General features: G+C 51.9%; 1 protein-coding gene across 3 annotated transcripts; it reads right to left on the bottom strand.

The window, feature by feature from the left end:
• Positions 1-964: 964 nt before the first annotated feature.
• Positions 965-12,912, bottom strand: Znf317 (zinc finger protein 317). 3 transcript variants are annotated; one of them, XM_045139293.1, is made up of 9 exons: positions 12,781-12,912; positions 12,148-12,339; positions 11,175-11,372; positions 9,843-10,345; positions 8,774-8,910; positions 8,148-8,274; positions 7,260-7,352; positions 5,484-5,566; positions 965-2,237 (listed from the first exon to the last, which is right to left on the bottom strand). In XM_045139293.1, the coding sequence occupies exons 4-9, from the start codon at positions 9,871-9,873 to the stop codon at positions 978-980; spliced, it is 1,731 nt and encodes a 576-aa protein (XP_044995228.1). In that variant the 5' UTR covers positions 9,874-10,345; positions 11,175-11,372; positions 12,148-12,339; positions 12,781-12,912; the 3' UTR covers positions 965-977. The 3 variants fall into 3 exon arrangements, with proteins under 3 accessions (XP_044995228.1, XP_044995227.1, XP_044995226.1); XM_045139292.1 differs by having other exon boundaries at positions 9,843-9,964; XM_045139291.1 differs by lacking the exon at positions 9,843-10,345.
• Between the last annotated feature and the right edge of the window lie 407 nt (positions 12,913-13,319).

Here is a 13,319-nt window from a genome sequence, read left to right as displayed (position 1 = left end):
GGAATGGAACCAGGGTCCTTTGGCTTCCCAGGCAAACGCCTTAACAGCTAAGCCATTTCCCCAGGCCTGAAGTAATTTTTAACATTAAATGCTGAGCTGGGGTTTCTCTCTTTTAAGTTCTTGTGTGTTTGGGAACCTGATGTATGTGGAACACTTCCCATCCCAGATGCAATTCCCCCCCCCCCCCCCCCCAACAGCATGAATCCTCCAGATATCCCACAGTGATGAAAGCCAAGTCGTCGTCTTCTCTGTTCACGCACAGGCTGAATCTCCCGACGTCCCGTGCACTGTGCGTGCTCTGCGGGGTGGGCTCTAGGATGACTTCTGCCTTCCTCCCTCCCACCACGCGTGCGTGCCCACAATGATGACAGCCAAATCGTCTCCTCCGCCCGTGCACAGGCTGACTTTCCTGATGTCCCTGCACGCTGTGCGTGCATTGTGCAGTCGGCAGGGTGGCCTCTCTGCCTTCCTCCCCCTCTCCACGCGTGCGTGCTCACGATGATGACAGCCAGCTCGTCTTCTCCGCCCACGCACACGCTGAGTTTCCTGATGTCCCTGCACGCTGTGCGTGCATTGTGCAGTCTGCAGGGTGGCCTCTCTGCCTTCCTCCCCCTCTCCACGCGTGCGTGCTCACGATGATGACAGCCAGGTCTTCTCCGCCCACGCACACGCTGAGTTTCCCGATGTCCCTGCACGCTGTGCGGGCATTGTGCACTCTGCAGGGTGGCCTCTCTGCCTTCCTCACCCTCTCCACGCGCGCGTGCTCACAATGACGAAGCCAAGTCGGGGGCTCTCGGGTAACTCCCGCCTTCCTCACCCCCACCACGCGTGCATGCTCACGATGACGACAGCCAAGCCGTCTTTGGTCCGTGCACGGTGCGCTCGGCAGGGGAGGGCTCTCGGGCGACTCCCGCCTTCCTCGCCCACTCCCCCGCACCCCCCTCGGCACGCTGCGCGTCCTCGGGTGAGGCCAGCGCTCACTGCAGCCTCCTGCACGCCGCCGAGGCGAAGAGCTTCTCGCCGCCGCGGTGCGTCTTGGCGTGGCTGCGCAGGGACGAGTGGTCGCTGAAGGCCTTGCCGCACGCCAGGCACTCGTAGGGCTTCTCGCCCGTGTGGATCCGGCGGTGCACGGTGAGGTTGGAGCCGATGCTGAAGGCCTTGCCGCAGTGCTCGCACTCGTACGGCTTCTCGCCCGTGTGGCTGCGCAGGTGCGTCTTGAGCGTGGACTGGTTGCGGAAGGCCTTGCCGCACTGCCGGCACTCGGCGCGCCGGCGGACCAGGTGCACGCTCGCGTGCCGCCGGCGCGACAGGTAGTCGCCGAACACCTTGCCGCACGCGGCGCACTCGTAGCGCCGCTCCCGCGTGTGGATCTTGCGGTGCGCCGTGAGGTTGGAGCTGGCGCCGAACGCCTTGCCGCACACGTCGCAGCCGTACGGCCGCTCGCCCGTGTGCGAGTTCATGTGCGTGCGCAGCACCGACTGGTTGCGGAAGGCCTTGCCGCAGCGCGCGCACTCGGCCGGCTTGGGGGCCGCGGCGTGCGCGCGGCGCGCGTGCCGGCGGCGCGAAGGCAGGTCGGCGAAGGGCTGCCCGCACTCCTTGCACGCGTACGTCTTGGGCGCCGCGTGGCCCTTGCGGTGCAGGTTGAAGTTGGACTTCCAGCGGAAGGCGCGGCCGCACTGCGCGCACGCGTACGGCTTCTCGCCCGTGTGGTTGCGCGCGTGCTCCTTCAGGTGCGACGGGTGCTGGAAGGCCTTGCCGCACTGCGCGCACGCGTACGGCCGCTCGCCCGTGTGCGTGCGCCGGTGCGCCACCAGGTGGCAGCTGCGGCCGTACGCCTTGCCGCACTCGCCGCAGCGGTACGGCCGCTCGCCCGTGTGCACGCGCGCGTGGGCGCGCAGCGCCGGCAGCGTGCGGAAGGCGCCGCCGCACTGGCCGCACGCGAACGGCTTGTCCGGCAGGTGCGTGCGCGCGTGGCTGCGCAGCGCCGACGGGTCGTTGAAGGCGCGGCCGCAGTCGCCGCACGCGTACGGCTTCTCGCCCGTGTGGATGCGCTGGTGGCGCGTGAGCGACGCGCTCGTGGTGAAGGCCTTCTGGCACTGCTGGCACGCGTGCATCTTCCTGCCCGCCGCGCCCGGGGGTGGGGGCGGCGGCGGCTGCCCCGGCAGGCGGGCGCCCGCGCGGAGCGCCTCCAGCAGCTGGGCGTACTGGGCCGATCGCTGCCCCAGAGCGGAGGGTTCCTGTTGGGTTAACACAGGAGAGCTCACTGCTACTTCCTACAATTTTTTTTTTCTTGGGCATGATTACCTAACATTCTGTATCGATCGAATCCAAGGGCCTTGCGTGTGCTTTACCGTAAGGTCACAACCTTGTGCAATCCTAACTGTGAGAGACCAAATATAACCATTTTAAGTAAAAAAAAAAAAAAAAGGACCAGGTCTGACTTAGATAAGACAACGAGCCAGCCAATGTGCTGACCTTTTGCTTCTGTAAACTTGGCTTGCTTAGTTGCTGCTTTTCCCCCTAACGTTTCCGAGGAATCTCCAAGGATATTGCAGAAACACTCCACTGGGTGGGGGAGGGGGGAATGGACTCTGACCACCTGCTTACGTAAGAAACTGAAGAATGTCCACTTCAAGGACAATGGAGATGACTTCATCTGCCTGGAGTGGCCCTAGCTCCTGCCCCCAACTTCCTGAAACCCCAAGCCAATCAGAACTGTTTAAATCAACCAATCAGGTATCTATCCCCTACTTCTTTGTTCAAATTCCTATATGAACCCCTTCCCCCAAAAGAAAGGGGCTCTCTCCCTCACTACTGCTGTGCCGGGCTGTGGGGACGGAGCCCAGGCCTAGGCTTGCAATAAAGAAACCTGTTGCTTTTACATTCGAGTGTCTCAGCTTCTGTGGCGGTTCTCTGGGTGACTCCTGGGTGATTGGGGGACTTGGCTCCTGGTCAGGGGTCTTGGCACAACAACTGTGCTCTAATTATTCAGGCTGACCTGGAATTCACCATGGAGTCTGAGGGTGGCCTCGAACTCACAGCAATCCTCTTACCTCTGCCTGGAATGAAAGGCATGCGCCACCATGCCTGGCTCTCAGTATTATTTTTTAACCCTGAAACATTTGAAAAACTAGAAACACATTATTCTGAATGACGATGTCCTGATCTGCAGTGCAAAGGTGTTATGCTTACCTCATTTGAGCTCTCTCAAAGAAAAAAGGTAGTTGTAAATGGTGGTGAGACCTATAACTCCAATCCTCTGGAGGCTGAGGAATTAAGACAGCAAGACCCTGCCTCAAAACACTTGAAGAAACGAAAGGTGTTATGTGCGCTACATTCGTGGACAATTTTAAATGTGCGTATTAAGGGGAAAACAAGTCTTTTCTGTCAGACTACAGTGGCTTCACTTGGGCCTTATTCTAGGATTACATCAGCTCACCATCCTGCTGAAGTAATTTCCACACTTCCTCGTTCTTAGTCTATTCAGAACTGATTACGCTACCTTTCTCTTTAGCCAGTCAAGACTTAGACTGTTACGCAAAACTCCAGGCAAGAGTGAGGCCCAGTGTTCTTGCCCTGTGTTCGGATAACAGGCAGGGTAGAGCAGGCCCTGCTCTTCAGGCCTCAGAGATGCCTGGCACCCTTTTGCTGAAGGAATGTGCCTCTTGAGTGTCTTTGACGCTGACTGGGGTGGAGAGAAAACGGGGAGGAGTTCAATTCATTTCTAACATGGTGTTATTTTTTAATCATAATCCAACCTTCTAATTACATTCTCTCGACCTTCCTCCCCGGCCTTATCTTCCCAACTAATCCCCTTTCTGCTTTGATGTCTCTCTGTTTTCCATGTGCATGGGCACAGTTGAGGGATTACTGTGTGGGTCTCACCAGTGGCTGTGCCAACTGCAGAAAACGTCTCCTGTTTGACCCTGCGCCACCACGTATCATGAGGTGCAGGGCCTCGTGGCCTCCACCGTCACCTATGATTCACTGAAGCGAAGGTGAGAACAGCCACTGTGTTGTCATGAACGCCACGATCATGTCAGGCCTGGGTGACAACACTCTTCCCCACTCTCCGGCTCTGTCATTTTTTCCACCCTCTCTTCTTCATTGCTTCCCGCGACTGTCACAAAACCCGTTTTTGCATGCAGACTTGGCCCACTGTTTTAAAATTAAACTGAGAGGCTGGAGACATGGCTTAGTGGTTAAGGTGCTTTCCTGCAAAGCCTGAGGAGCATGTTTGCCTCTACAGATCCCGCATTAAGGAGAGGCAAGCACATGGTTGCACATGCCCACTAGGTGGCACAAGAATCTGGAGTTTGATTGCAGTGGCTGAGGCCCTGGTGTGCCAATTCTCTCTCTCTCTCTCTCTCTCTCTAAAAAAATAAATAATTAGCTGGGTGTGGTGGTGCATGCCTTTAATCCCAGCACTTGAGAGGCAGAGGTAGGAGGATCTCTGTGAGTTCGAGGCCACCCTGAGACTACATAGTGAATTCCAGGTCAGCCTGGACCAGAGTGAGACCCTACCTCAAAAAACCAAAAAATAAAAAATAAACTGAGCCTCAACATTCAAGTTAAAGAAATATTTATGTATCAGAACCCTAAGCAAAGAAATCTGACTCTAGATTTAGGGTCTTCCCTAAATTGACAATACAGGGACTCAACATAGTACATTCTACATGGATATTTTAGCCAAACCTCAGCTCCAAACAAAATACCTGCACCTAAAATGAAGATGTACATGTTTTTAAAAATCACAATTACCTAGATAATCCACCAAAAATAAATGAATAAACAAATAAATAAGCAAGTTGGGCTTGGTAAGCATGCCTTTAATCCTAGCACTTAGGGAGGCAGAGAGGTAGGTGGATTGCTGTGTTTGAGGCCACCCTGAGACGACATAGTGAATTCCAGGTCAGCTTGGGCTAGAGCGAGACTCGACCTCAAAAAATCCAGATAAATAAATTAATTAAATAATCCTAAATACATACCACACTGCATTGTTTTTTTTTCCCCCCTGGGGGAGGCAGGGGGTTGAGGTAAGGTTTCATTCTAGTCCAGGCTGACGTAGAACTCACCCCGTATCCCTACACTGGCCTCAAACTCATGGTGATCCACCTACCTCAGCCTCCCAAGTGCTGGCATGAAAGGCGTGCGCCACCGCACCCAGCTTGTGTGTGCTGGGTTTTACAGGTAAGTCTAGTGAAAATTTAAAGCACACACAAGGGCTTTCTACACAGATAATACACTAAGCCATCTTACACAAGGAACCAAGCACCTTTTCACTGTGGTCTCCCCAGGAATGCCTGGAGCTGGTTTCCCAAAGGCATGGAAGGGTGACAGCAGTCTGCATCGTTTAGTTCTATTTCTTCTCGGAGAGGCCAGTTAACTTGATTTTGGGTGAGCTGTTTTCCCAATTATGGCTGCCCTGGCCTCCTAGACCTCTCGAATGTGCAAGGTGCAGAGTTATCCTGTGGAAATCTTACCGCTGTCACACCACTGGAGACCTCCTTCCCGAAAATGCCTTCCATAAGAATGGGCCACTTGGCTTTCCACGGAGTCTCCCAATCTGAAACAAGTTGGAAATTTGACTTGTTGTAAGAAGAAAACAATCGCACGACAGGCCCAAAACAGATGGACTTCATTGTTAATACTAACCATACGCAAAGACAGTGTAAAAAGGAAAGACGTATCAGAAAAATATTTGGAAGAAATCTATGTCAGCCCAGTCTGACCCTGACAAGTAAGTGTCCAACCAGGAGGGTCCAGTGTCAAAGGACTGATTAGTCACAGAGCCTCAGGATGTCATACTCAAAACACAGGAACACAAGGGATGAAAGGGCCTATGAAAAAATGGACAAACATTAAAACAGAATACTTTTTAATTTTTGGGGTGACACTATCTAAATGTACCTCCATGCTAAGATTTGGAGGTCATTGGTACCCCGAAGTTCATCTTGTCCTCGGGGTGGTGATATGGAGAAATGAAACATTTTAAGAGGCAGGGGCTGGTTGTGAAGTCCTTAGGTCACTGCTGGCTGTGACCCAAGATGGGATCAATGTTTCCAGTTTTGGCCTCAGAATGAGTCACTTCCGGTAAGAATGAGGCCTATGTTATACGGATAGGGACCGTGGCACATGCTTACAATCCCAGCACTTAGGAGGCATAAGAACCACAAGCTGGAAGACAGAGACCCTCCCTTCTCAAAAACAAAAAAGAAAAAATTACACAAGCCATTACAAAAACACCAAGACTTAGCTAGGCGTGGTGGAGCACACCTTTAATCCCAGCACTGGGGAAGCAGAGGTAGGAGGATTGCCGTGAGTTCGAGGCCACCCTGAGACTACATAGTGAATTCCAGGTCAGCCTCAGCTAGAGTGAGACCCTACCTCAAAAAACACCACCACCAACAACAACAACAAACAACAGCAACACTGGCTTTTCCTTAGTTTTTTTTTTTCTTGTTGTCTCACTAAGTAATCCCTCTCTTAAAATGCTCATAGCATATTGCCATCTGCCACGCGGCTGGGAGGCCCACACTAAGGCTTGTGTCTGTGATTAAACCTCACACCCAGTCCCCAGCTGGCGGGACCTTTGCTGGAGCTGGTGCTGCCGAGGAGACTGCCCCTTCTGCCACGTTCTCTCCGTCCTCCCTCCCGATCTGGAGATGTGACACCTGTCTGTCTGCTCCCGTCACGTGTTCCCTGCCATTATGAAACCTCTCAAAATGTTAAGCGGGGAAATAGGTCCTTCCCTTCCGTACACTGCCTCTGGGTCAGCTACTCTGTCCCACTATGTTGTCCAGCATGGACAGTTTTGCTGCAGAAACAGGAACAGAGCACTCCCTCCACTCTCATCACTGACCATAGCTGTCAAGTTACTTTTGGGGCTGGGGAGATGTCTCAGGGGGTAAAGTGCTTGTCCTACAAGCGTGAACTGGACTTCCAGCACTCAAGTGAATCCTGGGCGGGTGGGGCATGGTGGCGCATCTGTAGCCCTAAGACTCCGGAGTAAGAGGAAAGGGACAGCCGGCCAGCGACATTCTCTGAATTTGTGAGCTCTGAGTTCAAGTGACATCCCGCTTCAGTGAAATAAAATGGAGAGCAACTGAGGAAGACACCTACCTCAACCCTTGGCCTCCACGCATGTACACCATACACACACACACACACACACACACACACACACACACACACACAGGCAAAAGTAAAAAGAACACTCCCCCCCACCACATACAAAAAAAGCCCTGGTGCCCACCCACCTGAACAAGCTCCGTGCTGAATGCCTTGCTCCTCTGCCCTTGGCTCTTCCTGCTCCAAATGTGAGATGAGACTGGGCTTACCAACCTGGTACCCTACTCGTGGGGAAAGACACAGGTTGAAGGAGGACCACAAAGAGGACAGCCATTCCATTACACTGGAATCAACACAGGAGCAACAAAATGAGGGTGTCACATTTCTAAGGAACACAGTAAAAATCTCTCATAAGAAACCCAAACCAGGGCTGGAGAGATGGCTTAGTGGTTATGGCATTTGCCTGTGAAGCCTAAGGACCCAGGTTTGATTCCCCAGTATCCACATAAGCCAGATGCACAAGGGGGCACGTGTGTCTGGGAGTCTGCACTGGTTAGAGGCCCTGGTACGGCAATTGTTTCTCTCTTTCAAATAAATATATAAATAATAATAATAAAATACGTACCCCTAATAGGGATTCTTTTTTTTTTTTTAAGTGGTGCTGGGGGGGCGCTGAGGGGATGGTTTAGCGGTTAAAGGCACTTGCTTGCAAAGCCTGCTGGCTTGGGTTTGATTCCCCAATATTCATGTAAAAACCAGATACACAAAGTGGCATACATATCTGATCCCCCCCACCCCCCCCATGGCAAGAAGCTCTGATGTGCCTGTTCTCCCCACACGCTCTCCCTCCTTACAAATAAATAATATTTTTAAAAGTGGTGCTGGGGATGGATCCAAAGACGTCACACGTGCTAGAAAGGCACTCTACCAACTGAGCTACACTCTTAGCCCAAGAATGGGGACTCCTAAATCTCAGCAACGTATGCCAAGCTCAGATACACACTTGAGAACCCCCCAAGGCGGCCTGGGAGGGCGGGGAGTTCTCAGCTACCCCGCCTGGCTACGGAAGCCCTTACCCAGGGACGTCAGGTTGCTATAGTTCTCCAGCATCACGTCCTTGTACAGTCTCCTCTGGGAGGAGTCCAGCAGGGGCCACTCCTTCTCGGTGAAGTCCACGGCGACATCCTGGAACGTCACGGACTCCTGGAACAGCAGACATATTCTGGGCCAGTGAGCAGCCAGCCCCTGGTGCTCACAGGAAGATGGCAGAGATGGAAGGCTAGGCATGAGTAGACCTCACGTACAGCCTTCAGGGGCCCTGCTGAGGGCCTTGGCATCCGTGGCAGAAGCTGGCCCTCAGCCTCAGACTGTATCCCGGCGCGTTGCTTTGAGTGCAGCTCTGACGAGGGAGGAAACTGCTTTTCCACTTCTAGCCTGGCCCAAGACCTCCGATCACCTCCCCTCTGCCTCTGGTGCTGAGTTTGAGCAGACCAGAGCACTATGCAAGCATGAAGAAAAACCCCTGCTTCATAAACCTCTTCCTCGTCCTTCCCCTATACCAGGACAGCAATCCCACCATCCTTGGCCTGTTACAGCCCTGATCAGGCATCTGCTGGCCTGGATAAAGATCTTCTGAATGAACCCCAACATGCTGCAGCCAATGGCGGGGTCACTCGACAGAGGACGCTGAGAACTTACGTACCTGAGAAGAAATACCGGATGGTGCTGGAGGCTCCAGGCTGTGGTAAGCAAACAGATCCATGTTCTGAGCATGGGTATGGTATTTGGAAGGAAGGAGAACCACCTCCTGGGGACCTGTGAGGTCCTGCGTGGATCCGGCTAGAGGAGAACACAGATCCTTGAGAACCAACTGGCACTCAGGAACCACGCATGTCCACATGCCCCTGGCTTATAAGCAAGTCCGACTGGACCTGTTCCGCTCAAGCACACAGGAGGGTTTTAGGGATACACCCCCATGAGCAGAAATACTCAGGTCAAGTACCCTGTGTCTGAAATTCTCAAGATCATGTTTGCATCCAGATTACTTTTTTCAAGTTTTTTTTTTGTTTTGTTTTTTTAAGGTAGGGTCTCACTCTGGCCCAGGCTGACCTGGAATTCACTCTGTATTCTCAGGGTGGCCTCAAACTCACGGCAATCCACCTACCTCTGCCTCCCGAGTGCTGGGATTAAAGGCATGTGCCACCACGCCCGGCTTTTGTTTTTTCAAGTTTTGACATCTTAACATCTACATGCAATATCCTGGGTGGGTTGAGCCTACTATACTCACACACAAAAAAATTGTTTCTGCTATAGTTCTATATACATAGCTTAGGTATTTTTTAGGTCACAGATTCTGATGGGGGGTCAGGTGTTAAAAATTTTCCACCGTGGCATCATGTCTAACTCAGGAAGTACCAGATTCTGGGTTTTCCGATTAGGGGTGATCTGCCCACACACACTGTGCACATGGCCAGCTTGTACACGAAGAAATCAACACTCCACGAGGTGAGGCTGTTACCTTGCTTGGGTTTTGTCAAGACAATGAGTGGGCAACACAGGACTACTACTTATCACTAACGCCTTCTTCATACCAACTATGCCAATGTTCTAGTGTGCCCAAACCCAGGGATCCCGAGTCGGTCAGTCACATGGGTAACTAACTTCTCCTGCCGTCCGGCTCGGCCAGCCTGGCTTTGCAGCCCTCCACGGACAAGTCCCTTTACCAAACCAACAGGGCAGGACACATTTCTGAAGATGGGAAACAGACTTACCAAGTGTGGGAGACAGACCGAGGGTGGCCATCCTAGGCGAATGATAGTTACTCTGGCCAAGCGTTAAGGCGCTGGGAGAGCCACAAAGTCCTCTTCTCTCACGGGACTCTCCCAGCTAGCATCTGGGACAAGTGAAAGGGAACCGAGGGGGAGTCGGGGGCTGGCCCTCTCTCCTGCTTCTTGAGGAAAACTTTCTAAGTTTTGTCGCTCGACATTTCCTTTTCAAAGGGACCTCAGGCCGGGCCTTCACTCTGTGAACGATTTCTCTGATGCTGGTTTTTTATTCATTTTGGCCAAACTTCCAAGCAACATGGTAGATGTTGTCTGCTCTGTTTCAAGTGTTTCTCAGTGCAATCCCCAACCAGTGCTTCTTCTCAGATACATGAGACTGCAGAGTCCCAAGACAGGACAACTATGTCCAATGCCTGCAGCGCTGCCTCGGGTTCTCTTCCTGGGAGTAAAGGTGTGCACCACTACGCACAGCCAGACTCAAAACAAAAGAACTTAAAAAAAAAAAAATTAATTAGTTTATTTATTTGAGAGAGAGAGGGAGAGGCAGATAGATAGATAATGGGCACATCAGGGCCTCTAGCCACTGCAGACAAACTCTAGATGCATGCACCACCTTGTGTATCTGACTTACATGGGTCCTAGAAAATCGAACTTGGGTCCTTTGGCTTTGTAGGCAAGTGCCTTAACCGCTAAGCCATTTCTCCAGCCCAGACTCAAAACTTTACACATGCAATTACTTTAAAAATCATAACACATGGGCCAGAGGGATGGCTTAACGGTTAGGGTGCTTGCCTGCAAAGCCAGAGGACCCACGTAAACCAGATGCACAAGGTGGCACATGCACCTTGAGTTCGTTTGCAGTGGCTGGATGCCCTGACATGCCCATTATCTCTCTCCTCCTCCTCTCTGCCTCTTTTTCTCTCTTGCTCTCAAATAATAATAATAACTATTATTATTATTTAAAACGAACAAGGAAGACATATCTCAAGTGAAAGGGAAGGAGAGGCTAAACATCCTAAGGTTGTGCTGTGAGTGACCGGCTCCCACACATACAATTTTTAAAAAGGTGAGCCAGACTTGGTGGCGCATGCCTTTAATCCCAGTACTCGGGAGGCAGAGGTAGGAGGATCACGAGTTCAAGGCCAATCTGAGACTACAGAGTGCAAGGCTGCACATGACCACTAGGCGGCGCACGTGTCTCAAGTTTGCTTGCAGTGGCTGGAGGCCCTGGCAAGCCAATTCTCTCTTCCTCTCTTTCACTCTCTAAAATTTTTTTTTTTTAAAAAAAGAACAACAATGAAAAACTGGTTCTTAGCTAACCTTGAACATGTCTCAAGGATGGCAGAGGAAAGGATCCTTGGAGGCAACTCAGGAGCAGAAGCTCTGAAGTAGCATCTTCGATGGACATCCCACAAACACCCAGGCAGGAAGGGAAAACCAGGAACTCAGGAAGCCTGGCTAGCTGGTCAAAGCAGAGTGTGGAAGAAATCTGGAATACTCCCCAAGAAGGGGGCATTTCTGTAACACATAGAGAATCACGCAGTGTCAAGAGCATTTGCCAGGTAGGGAATACAGCTCAGCAAAACAGCATTTACCTATCATGGTTGGGGCCCTAGGTTTAAACCTAAGTAATGAAAATAATAATAATAATAATAATAGTAGCTGGGCATGGTGGTGCACACCTTTAATCCCAGACTCGGGAGGCAGAGGTAGGAGTATTGCCGTGAGTTCGAGGTCACCCTGAGACTACATAGTGAATTCTAGGTCAGCCTGGGCTAGAGTGAGACCCTACCTCAAAAGAACCAAAATAAATAAATAAATTTAAAAAATAATAATAAACTTAGGCTCAAGAAGTATCAATAACACTCAGGAGACAGAGGAAAGAGGGTCACAGTGAATTCAAGGCCAGCCTGGGTTACAGTGAGACCCTACCTCAGGGACAAAAGGAAAAAAAAAAAAGAAGAAGAAGAAGAAGAAAAGAAAAAGTAACAAAAAACACAGAGAGACAAATTTCCAGTGTCTCACTCAGATGGATATAATAAAGAAGTGTTGGAAAAAATGTTTCCACGTGTTTAAAAAAGTTTGCACGATGTGCACTTTCCTGAGGCCAAGGGGCGAAGCCCTGACTTGTCCTCATGGAGAAGAACTACATAGGATCAACGTACACAGGCGAAAGGACAAGTGTTCCCGGGTACTCTGTGACCTTCAACCTCCCCAGACCTGTGCTCTCCTCATTTGGTGAGGAGCTGCGGTGCGGAGGGCCTTCTCCACCCGTGACCGTCATGGGATGTACCTGGACGGGAGACCGGGCACAGCCATTGGCTCCTCCATAGCCCTACGTTCTCCCAGGAGACACCAGCTCACACAGCTGCAGGCAGCCTCGGAGGACGCGGCTTCGCATTCTCAATAAAGGGAACTGGAAACTGGAATCCAACTGTGTATCAAAGACAGCAGAACAGTGCAGCTCTGTGATGGTGACCACCTCCTATGCAATGGGAATAAAATGTGAAAATAAATAAAAAAACGTTTGACATTCTTGGACTTTAAAAAATTTATTTGCAAGCAAAGAGAGAGAGAGGAGACACACGCTGACAGAATGGGCGTTGCCAGGGCCTCCGGCCACTGCAAACGAACTACAGGTGCATGCACCACCTTGTGCATACGGCTTACGTGGGTCCTGGGGAATCGAACCTGGGTCTTTTTGCTTTGACTGCAAAGCTGAAGGATCCAGGTTCGATTCCCCAGGAATCGTAAACCCACGTAAAGCCAGATGCATACGGGGGGGGTGCATGCATGTGGAGCTCGTGTGCTGCGGCTTGGAGACCCTGACGCGCCCATTCTCCCTCTCCCCCCGACCCCCAGGACTCCAAAGACACTGCCAGGCTTCCTGGTCCCCCCAACACACGCCCTGGGCTCCCCGGCTTACCGCACTAAAGGTGAGAAATAGGGAGGAAGGATGAGAGCAGTTCACGCAAAAGGTCCTGGGCAGAGAACCGTGCCCAACGGGGAGGAGGGAGCAGGCCTCCCATGTGTACCCATGCGTGCTGCTGCGCTCGCCTCCCGACAGCAATGGCTTCGGCTTCGCTTCCGCCTCCCAAAGTCCCCGCAACCTCATTGGACGGCCCTGACGCGGAAGGGGGCGCGCAGAGCACTTTGGGAAATGTAGTTCGCAGGCGCGGAGCATCATGGCGGCGGAGGCCCAGTGGGAAATCCTCGCCAACCTGATCTTTGGCTCCGTCTCTAAACCGGAAATCCGGCCGGGGCCAAATAGACCTTGGCGAGGAAAAGTGAGTGGAATCTGTCGATAGAACGTATTCCCCCCCAAATCTTAATTGTCCCACTATCCTGTAGGTGGGGTGTGTCTTCACTTTTCTTCTCGTTTCGCAACCCTTCAGCGTCTGATAGCAGCGACTCTTCCTCGCTTTGAAGACAATGTATAAAATCACTGCCTTCACATTTCCAGAT

Source organism: Jaculus jaculus, chromosome 21 (assembly GCF_020740685.1).
Source record: "Jaculus jaculus isolate mJacJac1 chromosome 21, mJacJac1.mat.Y.cur, whole genome shotgun sequence".
NCBI classification, from domain to species: domain Eukaryota; kingdom Metazoa; phylum Chordata; class Mammalia; order Rodentia; family Dipodidae; genus Jaculus; species Jaculus jaculus.
Note: the sequence above shows the minus strand (reverse complement) of the source record. Positions and strands in the feature narration are given on the sequence as shown.